Raw genomic sequence first — 26,183 nt, 5'->3', positions numbered from 1 at the left:
TGCACTCAAACAGTACATGCCACCAGTTCTCTCTGGCTCCACAATGGGTGGAGTCCCAGATGGTGTAATTTTTCATTCATGGATCCGTGTCCGGTAATTAGGTATGATGTTTCTAGTGAAGGGGTGAACCAAGACTGTACAGATTTAGTAGCAGTGTAGGTTACATCAGGTAGGAATCTTTTTGTGACAATGCCCAGTGTTGAATTATGCCATCGAGTTTGCCAAATGTTGAAGAGCTTGTTGTAGCAACGCGTCATCTCAGCCTTGGGGTCAGCATCCAGATTAATCTCAATGTCGAGGATCCTTGTTGGGATATTTCTCGTAATTCGGAAGCACAACCCTCGGAAGATGACATGTAGATCGAGCAGAAGTGCTCCCGCAATGACCTGAATGGCAGGAGTGGAGACCGTTCTACACACTCGGCAGATTGCCATTAACATTGACCTCTGGATGGTTCCAAGCTTGTCTGACATCTTTACAAGAGTTACCCGATGGAACCAGGCTCCAGCTGCATAGGTCACAATTGGTAAAAATACTGCATTGTAATACAACCGTAGGGACCTTTTGGAGAGTCCCCACTCATTCTTAGAGAACAGTGAAGATACAGAAGAAATTTTTCAAGTGTGAGACTCCACAACAGAAAGTAGTAAAAGGGGAGAGCAAACAGAGTGGCAATAATGCAGCCAGTAACTAGCTCTATAAGGAAAAAATAAGTCTCATTCTCCTATAATCCAACGTTGGATTAGAGTTTAATTCATTAATGGCAACTGAAACAAATGTGAAATTCTTGTGGTCACAGCCATACAATAAGAAGGAAAGGAATATTTCCATGGATATACTGTAATTGTGGCAAAGTTAAACTGCTCCAAATGAATGCTGCTCCTAAGCAGTTTTACATTACTGACCTACAACCACCACTATATATACACAACATTTCCAATATAACTCATCCTCCAACATGGCATCTTTTGATGACGCAAAAGGGATAAAAGAATCTGACATGTCTATGTTTGCAGAAATATGCAAATGACATAAGCATTAGGAAATAGAAATGAGAGATGAGAGAGCTGGAAACAAGAGTGAGAGTGGAGTACATTATAAATCAAATGGTTATGATGAGTAACAAACTGATATACAGTAAACAGAGTAGGTCAGCATATATTAAAATGTCTTATTGTGGGGGGGGGGGTTAGCTTTCCACATATTGATTGGAACTTGTGGGTTGTCATCTCAATCAGTAGCAGAAAATTTCTGGATTTGCTAGATAACTGTTTCTATAATAACTTAGAGAGACAACAAAAGAAAGCAATATTCTTAATAGCAATGATTTAACCATTATAAAGAATCTTCAAGTAAAGGCACCTTTTGGTTCTTGTGTTCATAGTGTATTGATGTTGGAGTTATTCAAAGAAAAAGGTGCTGTCAAGGGTAAAAGGGATAGAAATTTGATTTTGCAAAGGTAATTATAATGATAAAACATTTCATAAAATTCTTTCAGTGGGATCAACTACAGTTGATACAAATGCAAATGCTGAATGGGAGGTGAACTTTTGGATCATGAACTGGATTTGAACATGAGTCATTGGCATGCATTAGAGATTACTTATACTTTTTTTCAGTTTGTAACTCTGAAAAGTGCCCATATTTCTTTTCTCACTACTTCTAACCTCTTTTTAAACAGACTTATCAGTGGTTGCCACTATTCTACCAGTCTAGTTACACAGACTGGTAGAATAGTGGTGTAAAAAAAAAATTTATAAGAGCCCACATTTTTTATACTAATTAAAAGGTACTGTTCAAGGTTTAGACCAAAATGGATGTAATGTAAACTGATGAGTTTAATGGCAGGGAAGGAAAATGCATGGGATGATCATAAATTGTCAGGAGGGGGCAACAGAATCCTACATTAAGAAGTCTTCGTAGCTGCCAACCTTTGACTTTCAAAAGGCTGGAAATGAGACATTTGTAAGCAGTAGGAAAACAGGAAGTTTTTGGACCAAAACAGGTGAAACACTGGACGCTTTGTGCAAAAAGCAGAAGTGCTTCTCAAAACAGAGGAAGAAAATAAGAGATTTTTTGGAAAAAGCAGGAGATTTTTTAAAGTCCACACTGCACTAGAAATTAAACCACTAACAAAATACAGGCACATGATTGCTCACCAATGCAGTACACACTTAGACAAATATTTTTCTGCCTATGGATTTACAGTGTATTCATAGTTTGGATAATCTATTAGACATGAGATGATTTGGATTGCTTCAAGAAAGACACTGTTGTTGAATTTCCTCTCTTCAGAAACGGGTGAAAGTTTTTTTATATTATTTCAAACTGCTTTGTACGTCAGTTCTCTAACAAGGATCACTGCACATCTATTTTTGTTCTTTCATACTACACTGCTAGGGGCCCCCCATAGCCAGGTGGGCAGGAGCAGCAATGTGTAGCACACACTTCTTGATTATACCGGAGTTTGAGCCCGTTGTTGTTATTATTTGGTTTTTTAGGAGCATTAGCAACTAAGGCCATATTGCTCCGGGGATATGCGGTGGTCATTCCCTGACCTTTCCGCATCCTCCGTATTTGGTGGTAACAGGCTTGAACCCCGGTCTAATCAAGAAGTGTGTGCTACGCACTGCTGCTCCTGCATCTGAGCCCGTGATCACCAAATATGGAGGATGCGAAAAGGTCAGGGAATGACTACCGCATATTCCAGGAGCAATATGGCCTTAGTTGCTAATGCTCCTAAAAACCAAATAACAACAACAACAACTACACTGCTCGACAAAATTAAGAGAGAACACAGAAAACGTGGTGTAACTCATGCATCTTGCGATGAAGAAAGGCAAAATTTGGTATGGTGGTGTACTAAAGAATAACAATGAAATGAGAAGACAGCGAGAAACGTTGGACAGGTATAAGGAACATTTATAAGGACTGTATAAGAATTACCAAAAAAGGTCACACTACAGAAAGCAATACGAAATATGGTCACATGAAATCAGTACGGCACGTATGATCCTCCGCCCGACAACAAATCCCATTCTTCCACCAATGCAGACCTTAGATCACCAAGTGACCAAGGAGTTGGCTGTCGGTGTACAATGCAGTACCCAAGGGCATTCCACCCATATTTGATCGGATTTAAGTCTGGTGATCGTGCTAGCCATGGCAGTCATTGGATATCTTCAGTTTCAAGATATTCCTCCACCACTTGAGCTTTATATGCAGTGGTGTTGTACATGAAAAGAAAGCCTGGCACAACCACACCCCTAAAAAAGATGCACATAGGGTTTGGGAATCTGTTCTCGGTACTTCTGCACAGTTACAGTACCCCATCAAAAACACGAAGAGGGGTGCGACCATTGATCATTATTTCATCCCACACGAGAACACTGCCTCCACCATAAGTGTCCCTTTTTCTGATGTTGGAGGGATGGTACCACATTCCTCATCTCCAAATGAAATAATGTCTAGAAACTGTTTAAAGGCTGAAATCTGTTCTCTGATGAGAACAGAATCATACCCCAATTTTCAGAGCTCAAAGTAACATTTTCATGGCACCAGTTTCGATGAGCTCTGCAATGGTTTGGGGGTTAATGGGATACAAACTGCTGGCTTCCTTGCATAGAGTCCACTTGAATTGAGCCTTCTTAGCACAGTCCAGTTGGAAATGCTTTCACCTGTAGCAGTGGCAACCTCAAGAGACAGTTGATGATAGGACGTTGCAGAATTCCATCTTGCTGTTAGAGCCAGATAGTGGTCTGGTCTGGTTGACCGTTGGGCAACCTTGGTCAGCTCTTCTTGTAATGGTTCCTGTCTCCTGAAACTGCTTCACTAGTGCCAAGATGATAATGCATGACACATTAAGCCAACGTGTCACCTCCACCTGTGACTGCCGGCTTCAAGTCATCCAATGGCCCTCCATCTCAAAGAATCATCTAAAGGATGATGATTTGCCATCCTGAGTACTGGAGATATGGCTAACCACTGAGCAAGCCAAAAACAAAATTGGGGTGGGTTGTGTATAGGGACACAACCGCAATCGTTTAAGGCGTGAATCCGTCTTTGTGTTATTAGAGGAAGGGTAAGATGTAAATGAATAAAGCCTTGGTGGTAATAAGTGAAGTATAATTTTATTTATCAAAGGCCGATGATAGGAGAAGTAAGACACATATGGCATAGTATTTACATTGATGTTTCTTACAAAGGTTAAAGCTATACAAGTGTTGCCCAGAGTAGTGGGCGATGTAGAAACGTACTTCAAGTTGAACTTTTGAATTTTTCTTTCCAATGATATACGTTTCTTACATTTTTGTTCATATTTCTTTTGCAATTTTTTCAACATTATGAAAATTTTCTTCAACTCAGCACACTTATCAGCTTATAACTTGACAAATTTTATTTTATCAGTTATTATTGCTAAATAATATTGTAGATCCTGTTATTCTCTACAAATCAACACCAATTTCAACGTCCTATCTCTTTGCAATCCAAAGTTACACTGCCCAAACGCTGTGCGGCATCGCCATTTTCAGTATTCACAAGCAAGCGCTACCCATCCCCCTCACTGCTGCACACCCCCGCTACCCACCATCTTAGATACGGACATAAACCCTCTATTCAACAAAATTTAAATCATTAGATTATCACTTATAGTTTACGAGATATAAATGCCACAAATCTTGCCATTTTTTTGGTCGCTAGAGTTTTCACAGAGACCCCCCCCCCCATACCGGACCAATTTTAAAGACGTATTCACGTCAAAAACAGGAATGAAGTGATGTGGTTGTAATCCATGTTTTTATAGGCATAAATAATTTGCATAATGTGCAGCTCTGTAAGGTGTAGATCGATATCTATTGGATCCTTGGAATTTGCATGCCAGGATGCTTATTATATCAAATATTCCTCTTCGGCGACTATTCACGATAAAATATTCAAGAGAAACATTTTGTTTTATTAATTTTGTTGAGCAGCATAGCTTTGGATAGGATCTCACACTGAAATTGACAGAACTGATGCTAAAAAACATCTAAAGCATCATCTTTAATGACAACAAAGATGATGCTCTAAAGTGGCGGGAACTTATCCACAAAAAATTTCAAATTTGAAAATTTTGCACTACCAATTGATGAAATTTTTACTACCTAGGCATTTATAAGAACATCTTTGTTCGATGAAAAGTTGTGCACCATGTAGTCACATGCAGCAATAAAGTAACTCGCTGAACAAAAGAACAGAATCTTCTCATGTTTTAGATTCCCCAAGATCTCAGTAACAGATATGCTATAACTATGTCAGAATTATCCTTCTGGTTTAGTGGTAAACAATTTCCAAAATGGAACATTTGAAAACTGTTTGTAAAATAAAAGCAAATAAGATTCTTCAACATATTTAGGAGCAATGAACTCAGTACTTTGAATTAATGAGCTATGAATTTTTAAAACATTGGCATGACAATGGCAATTACCCCCAATTAAAACATTGGGTGTAATTGTGCAAGCAGATATGAAGTTTTCTGAGCAGTGCAGACGGTCTGCAAGAGTAGCTCATGGTGTCTTGTCAATGATATACAGGAATTTTTCTAGCAGGGATAAGGAGGTGGTTATCCCCTTGTATAAGGCAATGGTCAGGCCACACCTTGAGTACTGTATACAGGTCTGGAGGACTCATTTTTAAGAAGGATGTAGAGCTGTTGGAACGAGTCAAGAGAAGGGCAACAAGATTAGTGAATGGAAGAAAGGGTTGTTCTTACGAAGAAAGGCTTAAGTTTTGCAAATTACAGTGTCTGGAGACTAGGCACCTGCGAGGTGATCTGATTGGGGTGTACAAAGCTTTGAATGGTTTGAGCATGCTCAATGTGGATGGGATTCTTCCTCTTGCTCAGAATAATCACCTGAGAGGGCATAAATTCAAATTGAGAAAAGACAGTTGTAGGATAGATGTACAAAAGTTTGCCTTTAGCCAGCAGTTTATTGCTGGAACAAACTTCCATCTGTCATTGTAGAAGTTGATAGCTTAAATAAATTCAAGGCAGAACTTGACAAACATTTGGAGCAAGTGAATGGGTGAAATAAGGTTTTTTTTTTTTTTTTTTGGCTGATGCTATATAAGCTTGCTTTCTTGCATCATGTACCTTTGCTAATGCTAATGACATTTAAAAGAAACAAGCAAATTGGTTATAGTAATAGTATTCACCATATAGTGAAAGGAAGCCACAGGATTTTGCTGCACTGGGAAAAAAAAAAAAAAAAGAGTAGATAAGAAAATACATATTATGTGCTTCCCTCCTCACACACGTGACTATCCAAGTTGACTTCTGAATCAATTTAAACTGAAAGCCTCAAGTATCTGCGAAGACAAATTGTTCCAACAATTGACGACTCACTTGCTAAAAGAAAACTTCCTACAATCTATAGTCTAAACCTCTTCCCCTGTAATTTAAATTTATGGGCCCTAGTTCTGGAATTCTTTATAACTGAAAATTCGGCCTTTATTCATTTTACTAGCCATTGTCCCAGGGGTTCAAGGGGGTGTGCATGTGAACACATGATTTCTCTATAAAATCACCTAGCCTCTCCATCCCAATTCCACTCTCACCTACACGCCTGTGAACCTTGGGACCTGAGCAACGTAGCGGAAGGTTGAGTTATAACCCCAGCGGGAAACTAGGTCAGGTGCTAATGAGAGACGGGAGACTGTGCAAGGCCATATTCAACACGCTTTGAAACTGGGTTTGTGCAGTGGTCACCAACAAGGCAGGTTGGGAGACCTAGGTCTGGTGGCAGAAGAGCTTCTTAAAAGCCAATGACAGCGACCACAGCCTCAGACAGTGAAGATTACTACCTGCAGGGAAGGCGAGGGGAAACCGCCCTGTTACTTTTTCTTTTCCCAAGAAAACCAATGATGAGCAGTCAAAGAGGAATTAGAGTAACTGGCAATTCTGGGATTAACAATGCATATAGGCAACGTGATGTTGGGCCCGACAGGGAAAGTAGCAGGGCGTTCCAGGCCATCAACAAGCAAAATCCCTGTTTTGGAATTGGAACATGGAATGTATGCACTATGCTACAGATTGGAAAATTAGAGAACATCAAAAGAGAGATGAAAAGGAATAAACTAGATGTCCTTGGACTGGCTGAAACCCATTGGAAAGATGTAGAATTCCTCAGCGGAGAATATAAAATAATAAATTTAGAAAGTGATAAAGGTCACGGAGGCGTTGCAATTATTATGTCAAAATGTTTTTCATCCACGCTTGACAGATGCGGAAACAATCAGTAACAGGATTATAATGACCCGTCTTGCAGCAGCTCTAGCTGATATTATACTAATACAAGTTTACATGCCTACATCAAACAGCGATGAAGACACAGTAGAAGAGATCTACGAACAATTGGAAGAACTTCTGAGAAAAACAAAATCAAATGATAATATATAGGCAGTTCTCACTTTACAAGTTCCCAGGTTTAAGAGTTTTTTTCCCCCAAGTATCAACAAAATTGAAAATATGAACATTAATTGCAAAAAAATGAATGTTAAACATTCATAAATACCACATTCCAAACCACGTGCATAGATATACAATACAGTGTGCCCCACTTTATGATATTAATCAGTTTCAGAGACACCATCGTATCGTGAAAACATCATAATGTGAACCCAATAACACATTATTTTTTGGTAATCCATTTCAAGATCTTGGAAGTTGAAATTTTTGCTGTAACTAAGCTATTTATCTATCATTTTTAAGGTCACGAACGTGACCTTAAGGCCATATAAAAGGTCATGAGTGCTTGGTTTGTAAATTATATTAGTTATAATTTACGAATTCAAATCATTAAAATGCACTACACTTTCATCGTTATCATATGTTCTGTTATAAGAATCAATTTTAAACGCCTTTGTAATATTTTTCTAAAACACATTTCTGATTTCTGGAGGTCATGACCATAAAACAATAAAAACAATTTGCACTTTCTGATTTATTGGGCTTTTCTGTTACTGCAAGCAATTACAAACTCGATCTTCTTGCATTTGCAAAAATACCGATAGCTGGAATTGTGTGGTTTTTTGCATTATTATGGTGAAATGTGTTTCCCCTTTACTGACATCTTCAATCGTATAAAAAGCATAAATAAAGTTTCAGAATCTTCTCTTCATTCTTTTTTTTTTTTTAAGCTTTGTAAACTTGTTACTCCATGTGAATTGTGTTAGTTGCAATTTGTGTGTGCCGTTAAAAAAATCCTTAGGCATGCAATCGTGAAATTTATAATTAAAAGAGAAGATTATCTTGGAAACAAATGCCTCTTGACTTTTCTGAAGATGGCTTCTTGTGCAACAAACCAACGAGTGCCGAGCCAATAATGAGTGATCAACAAGTGTGCATTTAGTCAATGATGATGAAGAATAAACATTCTTTAATTAACATTTGTAAGTCGTAAATAATTTCTCTATTACTATAATTTTCTTGATTTTACAGGCTACATTTTCATTTCTTTCAATAAATCAATCATTGTTTAAACAAACTAATTAGCTAACTAATTTCATTGTTGAGAACATAACCCCTATTTTTAACCTTATGTCTATGGGAAATATAAATTCCTGCTTTACGAGCATGCACTAGGAACAAATTAACTCGTAAAATCAAGAACTACCTGTAATTATAATGGGAATGCAGTTGTGGGAGACAAAAGAGAAGGAAATATTGTTGGAGATTTCAGGCTAGGAGCAAGAAATTTGAGGGGACAACAACTAATTGATTTCTGTATTCAAGAAAGATTTGTAGTGGCCAACACTTGGTTTCAGGTGCCACTACGACGTAGGTATACGTGGGAAAATGCTGGAGATTCTCATAGATATCAGTTAGACTACATTCTGGTGAAACAAAGATACCGCAATCTGGTAAAAAAAAAAAGCAATGTCTTTTCCAGGAGCAGATGTGGACAGTGACCATTCAATGGTGAAAATAACAGAACTAAAGCTAAAGAAAATTAATGGAAAGAAAATAAATAATAAATGGAACCTAGGAAAACTAAAGAATGAAGAAATAAGAATACTGTTCCAGAATACTACAAACAGCTATAATGAGATAAATAAGGAAAATATGATAAACAATATTGACCAGATATGGAACACCATTAAAGAAACTATAAACAAAGCAGCTCATAAATTTCTGGGAAATGGAAACAGGGCAAAAAGAAAACCATGGATAACAGAAGACATCCTTCAAATAATGGATCAAAGAAGAATCTTCAAAAATATGAAACCAGAAGATGGAAAAAATAATTGCTGTGCTTTCAAGGATTCATTAATAGAGAATGCAGAAAAGCAAAAGATAAATGGTGGACAGAACAATGCCAATAAATCGAAACCTTAATGCAGTATGGATGAACAGATAGGGCCTACAAGAAAATTAAAGAAATAACAAGAAAATGTAATGGAATTCGCTCCAGAGCAATCAGAAATGAAAATGATAATGCCATTCTTGGTGCAAAAGAACAAGAGAAAGTATATAGAGGATCTATACATGAACCATGCAGTTACACTTGGAAATATGATGATAAAGGAGAACAACAAAACTTAAAACAAGGTCAAATATTAAAAGAAGAATTTGAGCTAGCTTTAAAGTTACTTTCTAACAACAAAGCTCCTGGTATAGATAATATTACAGCAGAATTAATAAAGAACAGTGGAGATCAAGTCAAGCAATATCTATTTGGATTGATTTTGAAAGCTTATAAGTGAAGGAAAATGGCCAGAAGAACACTGTACAACCATCATAGTACCAGTACCAAAAAAATCTGCACCAACCAAATGCAAAAACTACAGAACCATCAACCTCATATCACATGCATCAAAAATTCTCTTAAAAATCATAAAAATATGAATAGAATCCTACATCGAACACTTTTTAGAGGATACACAATGTGGGTTCGGAAGGAACTTATCTACAAAAGAAGCAATAGGAACTTTAAGATTCTTAGGTGAAAGAACGATAAACAATGGCAGGAATCTGTATGTGTTCTTTATTGACTATGCAAAAGCATTTGACATGGTAATTTGAAATGAGCTTTTTTTTTCCTCTAGTAGAAAACATGGGGTGTCCACAAAGATTAATTAGGCTAATACTTGACTTGTATAAAAGACAAAAGGCCATCATCAGGTTAAACAGAGAATTGACAGAAACAGCAAAAATAGGGAGAGGAGTTAGGCAAGGTTGCCTGCTTTCCCCAGGTTTATTTAATATATTTGCAGAATTAATAGTGAAAGAAGCATTTGATGGTAAAAAGTTAGGTATAAAGATAGGCAGAAGAACACTTAGCACAATCAAGTTTGCAGATGATCAAGTAATCCTTGCAGATAGCCCAAGAATGTTATCCAATATGCTAAAACAGTTAACTAAGAAAGTGAAGAAATATGGAATGAAGATTAACACTAATAAAACAAAGATGATGATAAGTAAAAAGGCAAAACAATTTCACATTGAAACTGATGGAGAAAAAATAAAACAGGTAACAAAATTCAAATACAGTGGTACCTTGGATTGCGAGTAACTTGGTCTGCGAGTGTTTTGCAAGACGAGCAAAAATTTTTAATAAATTTTAACTTGATAAACGAGCGAGGTCTTGCAATACGAGTACAGTCAGTCCTCGTATAACACATGTTTACACTACACGAATTCGATCATACACAATTTATAAATAGGGGAACGATATCTTGTATAACACGAACCGAATTCGCTTTTGCACGATTCGCCTTTGTGTTTACAAGAAATGGCAGTTGAACGCAGAATCACCCCAACCAAAGACAACACGATAGGAATGAAGAGAAGATTCTGAAAATGTATTTATGTTTTTTATATCAGTGAAGGGCATTTCACCATAATAACTTAAAAAAACCAACACAATTCCAGCTATCGGTATAATCGCAAATGCAATTAGATCGAGTTTACTACCAGTTTATAACAGATTCCACTAGCAGGAACGCAACTGGAAATTGTTTTTATTGTTTTATGGTAGTAACCCCTAGAAATGTGATTTAGTAAAATGTGAGGTGTGAATAGTGTATCTCTGCCTTTACGGTGTTGTTTATTCAGTTGCTACACGCGCGCAGCTTTGTTTATGTGTATCAAGCGTGCCTCCTCATTTTGTAATAGTGCGAGTGATGAAGCTGTTTAACGACAATGCAATGTCATATTTCCATGAAATCCTCAAAAGGAGGCAAAAGCAAGTGTTATTGGATAGGTTCCTTGTTAAAGTCGCACAAAAAGAAAAAGTCAACAGATAGCAGTGATTCCATTAGTGACAGTGAAAGTCGTCCTACCCAATAATTAATAAATTCGATTGCTTTATGTATATTAAATTTAAATATTAAAAATATAAAAAGGTATGTATGTATTTTGTATTAATCATTTTTACAGTATATGAAAATTTTTGAGTTTTGGAACAAATCATCTGGGTTTCCATTATTTCTTATGGGGAAATTCGCTTTGATATACGAGTGCTTTGGATTACGAGCATGTTTCCGGAATGAATTATGCTCGCAAACCAAGGTACCACTGTATCTAGGACAGATTACAACACAAGATTCATCTTGCCACAGTGAAATCAGTTCAAGAAATGCAATGTCAAAACAAGCATTTAGAGGTAAAATCTCTTTACTAAGCCAAAGAAATATATCACTAAACCTAAGAAAAAGAATTATGAAAACATACATTTGGTCAATTGCTTTGTATTCAGCAGAGACATGGACATTAAACAAAACCAACTTGAAAAAAATAAAGGCTTCTGAGATGTGGTGCTGGTAGAGAATGGAAAAGATTAGCTGGACAGAAAAAATGAGTAATAACATGGTTTTACAATGTGTACGAGAAGAAAGAGAATTGCTAAGAAGAATCAGAATACAGTGGCTGCAATGGATCGGACACACCATGAGGCATAGAGGGATGTTACTGAATGTGCTGAAAGGCAAAATACCGGGAAAAAGGAAACAAGGAAGACCAAGAAACACCAACATAAATACAATTCTGAAGGAAATTGGGCTATGCAGAAGTGAAACATCTAGCACAAGACCAGGAGAAATGGAGCCAGCTCATTAAAGGGGCAAACCAGTCAATAGACTGATAAACTGAAGAAGCCATTCTCAGAGACTAGACTTATAAAACTCAATCAGGTCATCTCCAAGGTGCTGGTTGACAAGCTCTGTAGCTCATATAATCCGTCTTTCCTTGTTCGGTTGCCCTTTTTTTTTTTTTTCAATCATCATTCGAGTTTCCTGTCTTTGGACCTTTTCAAGAAGCTCAATGTTGTTTTTCAGATATGGTCTCTAGTAAAATAATAAGAGGGGTTATTATTATTATCAATGCTAATATTATTATCAACGTAGAACATATTGAGTAGTACAGCTCCGATTCATACTATCTAGATATGGTCTCTATACTTGGACATAGTATTCCATGTTCAGTTTTACAATTGCCTTATACAGTGGAATTATGACCTAATTATCACTACAGGATAATGTTCAATAAATCATCAATAGGACACCATGGTGTTTCTTGGTTGAACGTTTACACTGTTCAGAAAACTTCATATCTGCCTTTATCATAACTAATGGATCCCTTTCTTCCTCTTTTTTTTTTTTTTTTTTTTTAATTAAACCCCACCAAGTGTACAATTTATTTTAGAATTGCAATTCCTCAAGAAGTGTAAGACCTTGCATTAAAACATAGCTGCCACTTTTCTGACCATTCTTGCAGCCTGTTCAAGTCATCCTGAGGGAGTGTTGCTTGACAGTGATCATTAAAAACTCTACCAATCTTTATGTCATCTGCAAATTTTGACATTATACCTTCTATCCCTTTGTCAATGTCATTTATGAAAAACAGAAACAGTGGTCCAAAAATCAATCCTTGGGGGAATTATGCCAATCTGAAGAATATTCGTTAATCACAACCCTCTACCTTCTGCCCTGCAGCTGCCCAACAATCCATTTTATAATCTTTCCAGTAAACCCAATGTGTTCCAGCTTATGCAGTAATCTTTCATGAGGAAATAAATCAAAATAAACTATGCCGAAACTGTTCCCTATATCCAGCTCATGGATATAGGGAACTAACTGATCTATAGTTATTGGTGATATGTCGGTGCTTCTCCAATCCAAAGGAATCTCTCCTGGATCCAAACATGACCTGATAATTAACCTCAATGGTTCAATATACTCCTTGGTGGCCTCCCCCAAAATTATTGGTTATGTACTATCAACTCCAGGGGCCTTACATGTCTTTATGCTCAAATGATTTTGTAATAAACAATCGTCTGTAATTTCGAAATCACTAATTTCATATGGCAACCTCACTCTCACAGCCTCTTCTCAGCATGAAGGGTCTTTCATCAGTAAAGACAGGTGGAGAGTACCTATTAAATTCATCTGCAACATCAACTGAGCTATCTAAGAATTTCCCACATCCAGTGCACAAGGGTCCAACCTGATTCACTTTCTTCTTTGTTGTATTCACAGACATGAAAAATTCCATGTCCCCATTCTTTACTCTTTTAGCTAGTGCTTTCTCATATGCAGCCTTGGCCCTCCTAACCTTATTTGTAGTACTATTACAGAACAATTACTCATTCACAGAATAATCATAAATATCACAAAAAAATATCACAATCATTCTGCCATAACAGTTTGTGATTATCTGCAGACATCTAGTGGGACAAAAAACAGACTGCTGATGGTTCATAGGCCAATCTGATGACCTCTGGCTTAGATTTCTGTGCCACAAATTTAAGCTATTGGTACCTTCTTTATGTAATGAATTCTATATACCGCAAGAATCCACAATTAGAACAATAACTTGTGCTCATTGTAAATTTCTTTGGATGCAGGTTACTTGTGGTCTTTAAGGAATTGTATCCCTTCGTCTCTTATTGTATCTTAAGTACACAAATTATGATGTCCCTAAGGAATATCAAAATATATATATTTAATCTTATGAATCTTAAGATTCATAAGATTAAATCTTAATCTTATGAATAAGATTAAGATTTAATCATAATCTTATTCTTATTTAATCTTATGAATTAATATGAATATGATAAGAATCTTAAGATTCTTAAGATTCATAAGATTTAATCTTATGAATCTTAAGATTCATAAGATTAATTAATTAGTCTGTACTTAAGATTCATTAATATTAATTAATGAATCTTAACTACATACGTTATTATGTCCCTAAGAAATATCAAAATATAAAATTTCCATTAGTCTTATAGAATAATGCATAAAATGTACACTATAATAATAACAAATTTGTACCCAAATATGTGTACCAACATAAGTAACAACATGCAGTATATGTATTAATACCATAAAGTATTAGTACACATACTTTGTGATGGTACTGTTTACTGCCTACTATTCCCACCTTTTCTTTTTCTCTTTGTTAAATATGAAAATCTTTTTGTGCAAAATCATTTGGAAAGTGATAAAAAAATATTTGGAAAATGATAAAAAAAGTATTTGGAAAATAATAAAAAAAATATTTGGAAAGTGATATTGCAACACTTGGGATTTCTTTATTTTTATTAATTAATGAAGAATGATACACAAATGAACTGTACTGTAAATACTGTTTGATAAATTTTTTTTCCCACTTCTGAGAAGTAATTATATTTCAAAAAAAAAAATAAATAAATAATCCTTCAGATCAAAACCCAACATTAGAATTAATGTTAGCAAGTATTGCTTATACAAATATTCAATGCTTTTATTTTTATAAAAAAAAAAAAGCATTCTTTACATCTTACTGCATAGTCTCCCAAATAAAGATCCAGTAATAACTCGAACTTCTTTGCAACTATAAGAATTATCCTGCATAATCTTAAACAGTACACCAATTGAGGGCAGGGGTCGTCAACCTGCAGCTCACGAGTCACATGTGGCTCTTTAACTTTTAGCCCACATGAAGTACAATTTGAAATGGAGTTAGAGGACTTAAAAATCAAGAATATATGGAGTGCAAGACTAAAATGCCTCAAAACTGAAATTGATTTGGAGAGGCAAAAGGCTGCCCTTTGTCTACACAAATGGACGTGATAGATGAGTTGAAAAAAGCAAGAACAAATTGTGTTCAATACGTGGCGTAGCTTACCTGACATGTATACAAATTTGAAAATATTTGCGTTGGACTTCTCTCAGGTTTTGGTTCGATGAATTTTTGCAGGCAATATTTTTGAACATGAACTATATTAAAAATAAATCAAGAAACCATCTGAACGATGTGAGTCTCTCAGCATGTTTAATGATGAAAATTACGGCATACTCACCTGATGTTGAGAGACTCACTCAAGAAGTTCAGCAGCAAAAGTCATATTGATTCACACGTAATTGGATGTTTGTTATGTTTTTTTCAGTATTAATATTTCAAAATAGATATTTTGAATAAAACACCTTCCCACTCTATTCCATTCTTTAAAAAACCCTACCTCTCCCCCTCCTCGAGCTGAGGTGCAGCTCTTCACTCTCTCTCTCTTTTTTTTTAATTAGATCAAAAATTAGCATTAGCAAGGGCAGATGATGCAAGAAAGCAAGCTTATATAGCATCAGCCAAAAAAAAAAAAAAAAAAAACCCCCTTATTTCAACCCATCCCCTCACTCCAAATGTTTGTCGAGTTCTGCCTTGAACCTATTTAAGCTATCAATTTCACTAATAAAAAATTACAAAAAATTATAAAAAATACACACCAATTCTAGATCTCCACTTCGAGAATCATAAACACGAATCTTTTTATCCTTGCATGTTGTTACCAGTCTACCTCCATCCCAGCTCCAAGAACAACTGAATATAAGATCTGGATGATCTATATGGGAAAGTACCTCTCCATTTCCAACATTCCATACAAAAATTTTGCAATCTGATCCTAGTATCAAAATAAATGGGACTTTAAAAAATCAGTAAAAACTGACATAAAAGTTAAACATATGGCATTTATTAAGAATACTGATTCCTTTTTGTAAATTAAAAAAAATAATCAAGTAACTGTGTGTATAAAGTATTGAAATATCTTTAACAAGTGTAACCTAATGAATCTTAAAGCAAGCAGATAAAAATATGACCTTGACAGTGTTTAGAACTGAACATAATACGTACACTACATAAAAACGGTAAAAGTTTGTCACCAAATCATACACATTCTCCTTTCTCTTAAAAATGTTTTGCTGATCTAGTGTATATCACTGGATCAGCAAAAAAATTTATATCACAGAAACACATGTTGCATTTGTGTAGTCTCTAAACTTTAGTATATGTCACCAGTCATCACCACTGATGATGTTGACTGACACATTCTTCCTTTCCAAAGGATTAAAAAAAAAAAAAAAAAAAAAAAAGGTCACTTAATTAGAGTAATCATGTTTTGTTGCCATATATTTTAAATGCCTTAAATATTAATAGCTTTAAAAATACAAAGTCAGCCAATAAATAAAAAACAACAAACTATAAAATTTTCATTTAAATTAAAGGGCAATAAATTTTTTAAGGACTATAACAGCAAACACTAAATAATAAGAAATATCCTGCAATGTCTCCCTCACAATCAACACATTTTTACTAGTGATCTTTCCAGGCAGGTAAAAAAAGCACTCTGCTAAAATTTTGTTTCCTGAGTTTTAAAGCATCTTTTAGTCTTCAGGAATAAGTTCTTTATCTGTTTAAAAGGTTTTGCTGCACCTATTACACTTTTTATACCAAACAATCTGAAGGAGCAATGTTTGGGCTATAAGTAGATGTAGTAGTAGTGGCATGTGATGGAAGAAAGCAAGTGTATGAGCTTATGCAGCATCAGCCCAAAAAAAAAAAAAATTTACAAAACAAATCCCTCTAAATGTTTGTCCAGTTCCTCCTTAAATTTATTTAACCTATCAACTTCCACGACAGATGGAAGTTTGTTCCAGCAATTAACCACCCGCCGGCTAAAGGCAAACATCAAATTCTGCAGACATCAAATTCCAAATCTTGCAATTCTTAACAAATATTTCCAGCACATAACTACATTCCTTGATGTTTTCATTTCACATGTGAGAAAGTTTGGGACCCATAAAGAGCACATTTTTGGTTTCCCAGGGCATCTATAATATTTAATTTTTTTTTTTTTTTTTTCTGATGTTCCAAGGATAATAATTACACTGGCCAACAAAAAAAAATATATTTTTATGCATCTCTGGAGCAAAAGTTACAGATTCTGAAAGAAATTGACACATTGATTCCAAAAATATCAAAATTGTCTCTTTTCTCATCATCATCTCTACTGAAAAATATTGAAATTTTAGTAACTTAATGAATGAACAAATTCAAATATCATACAATAATAAATATGATCTTAAAAATGGGTCTTATTCATTTTAAAATAATTTAATCAAACATATAATGTACTACATATATTCTATTTCTTTAGAAATGTTTGCTACTCAAGAGTTTTTCTTATAGTCCATTTTACTTTCCATCTTAAGAAAAGAGCAGTAATTTCTCACCACAGCAGTATCCCAGCGATCTTGGTACTGCCTTTCCTTCATGAATATGTCCTGAAGAAGGCAATCCCCTTGCTCATCACTTACATCTCCCAAATTCTGAGATAATAAACTAAGATGGGAATAAAGAAATTTAATTTTTAAAGACAATAGGCAACCCATATCTTCATAACATTGCAGTAAAGTTCACACCAGAGATTCATAATTATCTTCTTTCCTTCTTCTAAGCTAAGAAATTCATGCACAACTGCTTTAAATGGTTGCCAGGCTGCTAGTACATTATCCTGTAACTTTATTTCAAATACATCATCTTTGAGGAATTTCTTTATTTAAGGCCCCAGCAAAAATTCCTTCTTCATTTCCAACTGTTAAGTTGGGGAACAATTCCATAAGTAGCAGAATCCACATCCTTCCTTGTACAGTACATCATTGTTATTTGTTATTTGTTTTTTTTTTTTTAGGAGCATTAGCAACTAAGGCCATATTGCTCCGTGACATGCGGTGGTCATTCCCTGACCTTTCCGCATCCTCCGTATTTAGTGGTGATGGGCTCGAACCCCGGTCTAATCAAGAAGCCTGTGCTACGCACTGCTGCTCCTTCCCACCTGGCTATGGAGGCACCTTCAGTACTTCATTAATCCAAGCTTTATATGCAAAGGTGAAAGACAGCCATTTTTGATTCAACTAGAAACATTTTATATTAGTTCTCCCTGGTAAAAATTCATCCCTCTTTTCCCACAAATATAGAAAATAACAGCATTTTTTAAATATTTTTATAATTTTCTGGTTGGTAGTCAAAATATGCTAAGTGGGCAGTCTAGCAAAGTCTACACCATGAAAATCCCCAACATATTCATCTGATTCCCTTATCCCATGATTTTGGGGAATTTGGTATCAGCAGTTTTTTATTATGTACAACAGGCCTTACTGCAGATGACTGATGCTGCCCTTGCTTTTCTGAATGTCCTTGATATTTCTGTCATGCAGAGTTAACCATTGTTAATGTAGTTGCACAGTCCTTGCCATAACAGGAAGAGGAAAGGGTATACTTTTAATTTTCCCAAATTAGCCACTTCCTCAGATTTGTGACACAGGCAATACAGCACATATGTGGTGCCCAAGTTTGGTTTTGATTACTAACCTTGCAACCAAAGTACAAAGAAAGTGAATGTTTAGTAATACAATAGATTTTCTCCCTCAAAGGATTCAAAGAAAAACAGCAATGACTTCTTTACTTATATCAACTCTAGAAGGAAGGGAATTAATCATATTTTTCCTCTTGATATCAGTAGTTTGACTGCTGATGATCCTGCTCAAGGTAGCTAACAAACAATGGGTATTTTGCATCTGCATTCAAACATGAGGAATTCTGTAGAGAAGTGGAGGACAGAAGCTTATTAAACTCTAAGTTTCTGAATGATTTAGAATGAAAACTCTAAATGATTTTGTAATAACAGAGCAAAGTGGAGAAGAAATTGTTGAAGTTAAACATAAGAAAGGCACCTGAGGTGGTGGAATCTATCTTATATTTATATTAAAGGAGGTGGCAAAGGAAGTAAGCAAACCCTTAGCCATAATTATGAGAGCATCCTTGGACTCAAGGGAGGTCTCCACGGACTGCACATGTGCAAGTGTATTTCCAATTCGCAAAGGGGGATCAAAAGATGACACTGTTAGTTTAACTTCGGTTCTGGGGAAAATAATGGAGCCACTGGATAAAGAAGCATTGCGGGTCATCTAGACAAGACTGCAGTAATAATTCAAACATTGCAGATCATCTAGACAAGACCGCAGTAATAATTCAAACACAGCATGGTTTTGTTAAGAAGTCTTGTCTGACCAATTTCACTGGATATTATGACGTGGTCACAAAGAAACTGGATGTAAAAAATAATTTTGATATCATATATTTAGATTTCAGGACAGCTTTTGATACTGTTGCACATGGAAGACTACTGTGCAAACTGGAGCATACGGCATTAAGGGCAAGTTGCTACAATGGATAAAGGGATGGTTGAGTGAGAGAAGACAGAGTGGTTATCAATGGATATGGCTCTTCGTGGACCAATGTTATCAGTGAAGTCCCTCAAGGGTTCGGTGTTGGGCCCATTGTTGTTTTTTATATTTATCAATGATATTGATGAAGGTATATCAAGCTTGATGTCAAAGTTTTCAGATGATACAAATGTTAGCAGGGTTGTTAATGACAGTATGCTACTGCAACAGGATCTAGAAAAGTTGGGCAGATTGGCTGAGAAGTGGCAACTGAAGTTTAACATTGACAAATGAAAAGTCAGGGCCGTGTTAATGCTATGGCCAAACTGGGGGGCCTCACCCAAAGAGGGGCCTCATTTTCAGCGTAAATATTTTCTAAAGTAATGATAAAAATATCTAATAATAAACCAAGAAAACGTGTAATATAAAAGCATGCTTAAACTTAAGTGTTTAAATTTTATTCTTATACCTTTTTATCGTACAATAAATGTTATAAAACATTTTTGACCTCTTATTTTACATTATATATATATATATATATATATATATACAGGGTCATTCACTACCAGCGCGACAAACTTGCAGGAGGTGTAGGGGGCACAAAAACGAATCGGAATCACATAGCATTGCAGGGTCCGAAATGCCTTCATCGTGCAGCAGAGGACGTTGAACGGGAGGTCGCGTGACCAGTGATCCCACTGGAAGTCAGCATTTGCGAACCGGTTCCCGAGGCAGTAGGATGGACGAGTATTCAAACGTTGAACTGACCAACATGCAGCTCGCGTATGGAGCTGCGGACTGTAACGGGCGCGCCGCTCTGCGCTTGTACCAGGAACGTTTCCCGCACAGGCGTGCTCCTCATCATGCGTGTGCACAGAAGGTTACGTGAGACTGGTTGTTTCACGAGAGGTACCAGGAATCAAGAGCGAATGACGAGGACGCCAGACAATGAGGAGAATGTCCTACGTCTTGCAGAAGGCAATCCGAGTACGAGTACTCGAGCGATAGGCCAACAATTGGGTATTTCCCAATCCACTGTATGGAGGATACTGTCAACAAACCAAATGAGTTCATACCATCTGCAATGCATCCAATCATTGGAGCCTGCGGATTATCCACTCCGGAGGACTTTTGCTACTTGGTTTCTTCAACAGAAACGGTTCGCAAATGCTGACTTCCAGCGGGATCGCTGTTCACACGACCTCCCGTTCAACGTCCTCTACCGCATGACGAAGGCATTTCGGACCCTGCAATGCTATGTGATTTTGATTCGTCTTTGTGCCCCCTACACCTCCTGCAACTTTGTCGCACTGGTAGTGAATCACCCTGTATATATTAAAAGGGCCTCAAATTTAAATGTGGCCAGGGGGCCTTTTTCATCCTTAATCTGGCCCTGTGCAAAGTACTTCATATAGGTAGCAGTAACCTCAGAGAAATGTACCAATTGTGTGGTACTACACTCAGGGTGGTAGAGAATGAAAAAGACCTGGGGTAATGTGCAGTCAGATATGAAGTTTTCTGAGCAGTGCAGACAGCCTGCCAGAGTAAGTCATGGGATCTTGTCATTGATATACAGCAATTTTGCTAGTAGGGAAAAGGAGATGATCATCCTCTTGTATAAGGCCACACCTTGAGTACTGCATACAGGTCCGGAGGCCTCATTTTAGGAAAGATGTAGAGCTGCTGGAATGAGTACAGAGAAGGGCAACAACATTGGTGAGGGGAACAAAGGGATCCTCTTACCAAGAAAGGCTTAAGTTCTGCAAAATTGCAGCATCTGGAGACTAGGCACCTGCAAGATGATCTGATTGAGGTGTACAAGGTCTTGAATAGTTTGAGCAACTCAATGCTGATGGATTCTTCCTCTTGCTCAGATTATGAATCTGAAGGGGCATAAACTCAAATTATGGAAAGACTATTGTAGAATAGATGACTGCTGGAACAAATTTTCATCTGTTGTTGTCAAAGTTGATACATTAAATTAATTCGAGGAAGAACTGGACAAACTTTTGAAGCGAATGGATAAGTGAAATGGGAATTTTTTTTTTTTTGGCTAATGCTCTATAAGCTTGCTTTCTTGCATCATATGCCTCTAATAATGCTAATTCTCAGAGTTTTTGTTGAGAGCTGTCCACACATATAGCAGAAATTGTCAAAGTAATTCCAATACTTCCTTTGCTTCTGCTTAAATTAACAATACAATGCTAAGCAAAACACAGAAGAAACAAACAATATATACAATAGATATGCATATAAACTCCAGATATACTCACACTGCAACTATCTTTGTGTTACTAAAAGAAAGCAGAAGGCATGATAGACAAGGTTGGACATGTTAACCCTCCCCAGAACTACTGCCATCTATGAGAGCACATGCAAACATTAAGCCAGTAATACAAAAATCAATGTTGTATCTGATTCCCTAAATTTTAATAAGATATACATATAATGAGTAAACACAAAACCTTCTATAAGTAAAAACTATGATGTGAAAATTTAAAAATTATTTTTGAAAGCTACATAAAAAAATTTACTGCAAACAGATTATACAGTAGTAATAGTAGCAAATGATGCAAAAAGCAAGCTTATATAGCATCAGCAAAAAAATAAAATAAAATACAGATGCACACTTCACCCTTACATACCCTTCAAGAATTTGTCTCATCCTTCCTTGAAACCATCCACTTCCACAACAGATGGAAGCTGATTGCAACAATCAATCACTCGTTTGGCTGAAGGAAAACTGCCACACATTTATCCTGCAACCATCCTTCCTCAACTTGAATTTATGCTCCCTCATGTGTAACAGTCTCAGCAAAAGGGGGAATACCATTAACATTTACTTTACTCAATCCATTCAAAGTCTTAAACACCTCAATCAGATCTCCTTGCAAGTGTCTAGTCTCCAAACACTGCAATTGGCAGAACTGAAGAATTTCTAAGTAAGAGTACCAATCTGGATGCCCTTCTCTGCACCCATTATAGCAGATCTACATCAAGATGCAGCCTAACCATGACCTTGCACAAGGGAATAATCACCTCCTTATCCCTACTAACAAAGTTTCTGTATATCATTGACAAAATGCATGAGCTGTCCTGGCAGCATGTTCATACTGCTCAGAGAATTTCATATCTGACTGCACAATTACTGCCAGACTTTTTCATTTTCAAATACCCTGAATGTAGTACTACACAGTTGATAAGTTACTCAAGATTATTTTTACCCATATGCAGTATCTTGCATCTATCAATGCTAAACTTCAACTGCCATTTCTCAGCCCAAATGACCTAATTTTTCTAGGTCTTTTTGCAGTAGCATACTATCATTAAAAAATATTGAAAACAATAATGGGCCAAGCACTGAACTCTGGGGACTCCACTAATAACATTAGTCCATGAAGAGCAGTGCCCACTGATAACCACTCTGTCTTCTTCCACTTAACCATCCCTTTATCCGTAGCAGTAACTTGCCCTTAATGCCACATTGCTCCAGTTTATATAGCAGGCTTTTATGTGGAACAGTATCAAAAGCCTTCCTGCAATCCAATTTTGAAATCCATATGATATTAGAATTATTTTTTTCATCCAGTTCCTTGGTCACTGCATTGTAGTAACCTATTGGATTGGTTAGACAAGACCACCCCTTAACAAATCCATGCTGTGACTACAGTATAATTGCATTCCTGTCTAGATTGTCCTGCATTACTTCTTTAACCAGTGGCTCCATAATTTTCCCTGGTACAGATGTTAAGCTAACAAGTCTGCAATTAGTCATGTCACCTTTTGATCCCCCTTTATGAATTGGGGATACATTTGTACATCTCCAGTCCACAGGGCCCTCCCCTGAATCCAAGGATTCTCATAATAATTATGGTCAAAGGCATGCTTACCTCCTTTGTTACCTCTCTTAATATGATTGGATAGATCATATTTTATGTTCAGCTTCAACAATTCCTCTTCCACTTTCCTTTCAGTTATCACAGTCATTGAGCTCCTCATTAGTTTGATAAACTTCTGGCATCGCCTCTCCTAAAGAATTCCTCACGTGTGAATGTAGATGTAAAATACCTATTCAACTTGTCAGTAACCTGAGCAGAGTCATCAACAGTTAACCCACTGACATCAAGTGGCCCAGTGTGATTCAATTCCTTCCTTCAACTGTTAATATAAGCATAGAAGTCTTTACTGCTTTTCTTTACATTTTTTGCCAGACTTCTCATAATGTGCCTTAGCTTGCCTAATCTCCTTTATGACTTGATTACTGACTAATTTACATCTAAGGCTTCTGTATCACCTGATAATTTATATGCATTCCATGCACTTTTCTTCTCTGCCACATGTCTCAATAGTTCATTTGACATCTATTTAGGTCTAAGCCTTGAACAGTATTTCTTCATTGGTATGAAAAGCCTAATAGCTTCCATGATTACGTCCCTGAATGCTTCCCATTTACAATTTGCTGTTGGTAACATCATCAGCTGGTCCCACTGCATAGAATTTAAAAACTGTCTGAAACCACTGTAGTCACCTTTACAAAAGCAAAAGACTTTCCCTTTACCCTTGACAATAGTTATGTCTTTAATTAAATTCCACATCAGTACACTCTGATTGCTACCATTTTGTGAGTCTTCTAACTGCAGATCCTTAATGCATGAAGAATCTCTGCTGATAACCACATCAAGAGTATTTCTACCTCTTGTTGCCTCTTACACATGCTGCTCTAGAAAACAGCCATCCAATAAACCTACAAAACTCTTGCCAGTGTGTGAGTGACCAACCCACGAATTACAGCCAACATCTGGAAAGTTAAAATCCTCCATTATAAGACAATCTGATTTACTGGCCCACTATTTCTCTGTACAGCTGATTGGTATACTCATCACAGTCATTAGGCCTATAACACTCTTACTCTCAATTTTGTTGTTGTTGTTGTTGTTATTTGAAAGCTATTGGCGCAAGAGCAGCTTAGGCTATAATGCGCCTAGCCTAGGTAGGAGAGTTTTGTATATCAGCATTTTTTCACTTTACTTGTGGTTTATGGCAGAACCAAGACTTTGCTATATATATTTGTGTAGCTTTTCTATAAAAGGTGTACTATTAATTTTATATGTTTTGAAAGTATCAAGTTAACTTAAGGAAGTAGAAAACTTCAGTTATATTTGGCCGGTCATCTAAAATTGTTTTAAGCATTAGATTGTTTTGTTTATTCATTATTGATTGAAAGACTCTTTGACGTTCTCTATGAAATTTTGGACAGTTTACCATGAAGTGTTGTATAGTCAGCGGAACTTGACAGTTTTGGCATTGAGGGGGGGTCTTCACCTCTGAGTAGATAACAGTGAGTCATATGTGTATGCCTGATTCGCAATCGAGCGAGGATCACTTCTTCCTGTCTATTCGATCGGAAGCTAGTAGACCATGGTCGAAGTGTTTCTTTTATTAGGCGAAGTTTGTTGTTAGTCTGATCTAGCCAGTGTTTTTCCCATTGTTTTATACTGCTTTGGTGGATCAAAGACTTGTAATCTGTACGTGGCATTGTATGAAAGGCATAATCAGATGTGGAAGCTTCTTTTGCTGCTTTGTCTGCTCTTTCGTTTCCAGTTATTCCTGTGTGGCCTGGGATCCAGCAGATTCTGATATTGTGATTTCTTTGTAATACCTTTGATACTGAAAATTGGATATGTTGTAGGATTGGGTGTCCTTTGGTATTTGCGTTCTGCAAGGCAGTAACAGAGCTAAGCGAGTCCGTGAAAATAATGCTGTTTGCTATCTGTTTATGTTTGATTTGGTTTATAGCCATTGAAATGGCTTGTTATTCAGCAGTAAAAATACTGCATTCTTTTGGGAGTTGTTGGATGAAGGTACGATCCTCAAAATGAATTGCAGCGCCTACACAAGTCTCTGATTTAGACCCATCTGTATATATGAAAGTGTGATGTGGATATTGTTCTTTGTATGCTGCATATAACTGCTGGTAGTTTTTTCTGGATAGAGTGTTTTTCCCCCAGGTTTGAAAATACATATCATATATGGGTTGAACTATGCACCATGGTGGAATGGTCTGTGTAATTGTGGTAGCTACGTTGTCATAATCAAGCTCTCGGCTTAGTAGTAAATCTTTCAGACGGACGTTGGCAGGTCGATTCATCCGTGGATGGGCTTGGTATATGTTTTCCCAGTTATATGAAAACAGAAAATCTCTATTTGGATGATCACTGATAGATTTTATCTTGACGGCATAGTGCAATAACAAGTTCTGTCGTCTAAGCTGTAATGAAGGTTCATGGGCTTCTGCATAAAGGCTTTGTATAGGTGAAGTTCGAAAAGCGCCGAGTGCTATACGGAGTGCACTGTGGTGTATGGGGTCTAACCATCTCAAAGCACTTGGTATAGCCGAGTCGTAAACAGCTGCTCCATAATCTAGTTTGGCACGAACTATAGATCGATAAAGTTTGAGAAGTGTATATCGATCTGCTCCCCAAGTTGTTGCAGAAAGAACTTTGAGAATGTTTAATTTCTTTAAGCAAGAAAGCCTGAGTTGTTTAATGTGATCAAGGAATGTTAGTTTCTTATCCAAAAAAAAAAGTCCTAAGAATCTTATGCTTGGTACTACTGGGATAATATGTCCGTCAAGTTTCAATTCAGGATCAGGGTGTAGGTTTCGT

At 36.6% G+C, this 26,183-nt stretch overlaps 1 protein-coding gene across 2 annotated transcripts in view; it reads right to left on the bottom strand.

The window, feature by feature from the left end:
• The window catches only part of LOC150088725 (coronin-1C-like), a 244,800-nt gene that overhangs the window by 124,618 nt on the left and 93,999 nt on the right, over positions 1–26,183 (bottom strand). For both annotated transcript variants that reach the window (XM_090369628.1, XM_090369627.1), the window contains exon 4: positions 15,742–15,917. In XM_090369628.1, coding sequence (XP_090225754.1) covers positions 15,742–15,917 — 176 coding nt within the window. The remainder of the gene's footprint in view (positions 1–15,741; positions 15,918–26,183) is intronic.

This window comes from Mastigoproctus giganteus, chromosome 3 (genome assembly GCF_048544385.1).
Source record: "Mastigoproctus giganteus isolate SK-2022 chromosome 3, ASM4854438v1, whole genome shotgun sequence".
NCBI lineage: Eukaryota > Metazoa > Arthropoda > Arachnida > Uropygi > Thelyphonidae > Mastigoproctus > Mastigoproctus giganteus.
The sequence above is the reverse complement of the archived record's forward strand: the minus strand, read 5'-3'. Positions and strand labels throughout refer to the sequence as shown.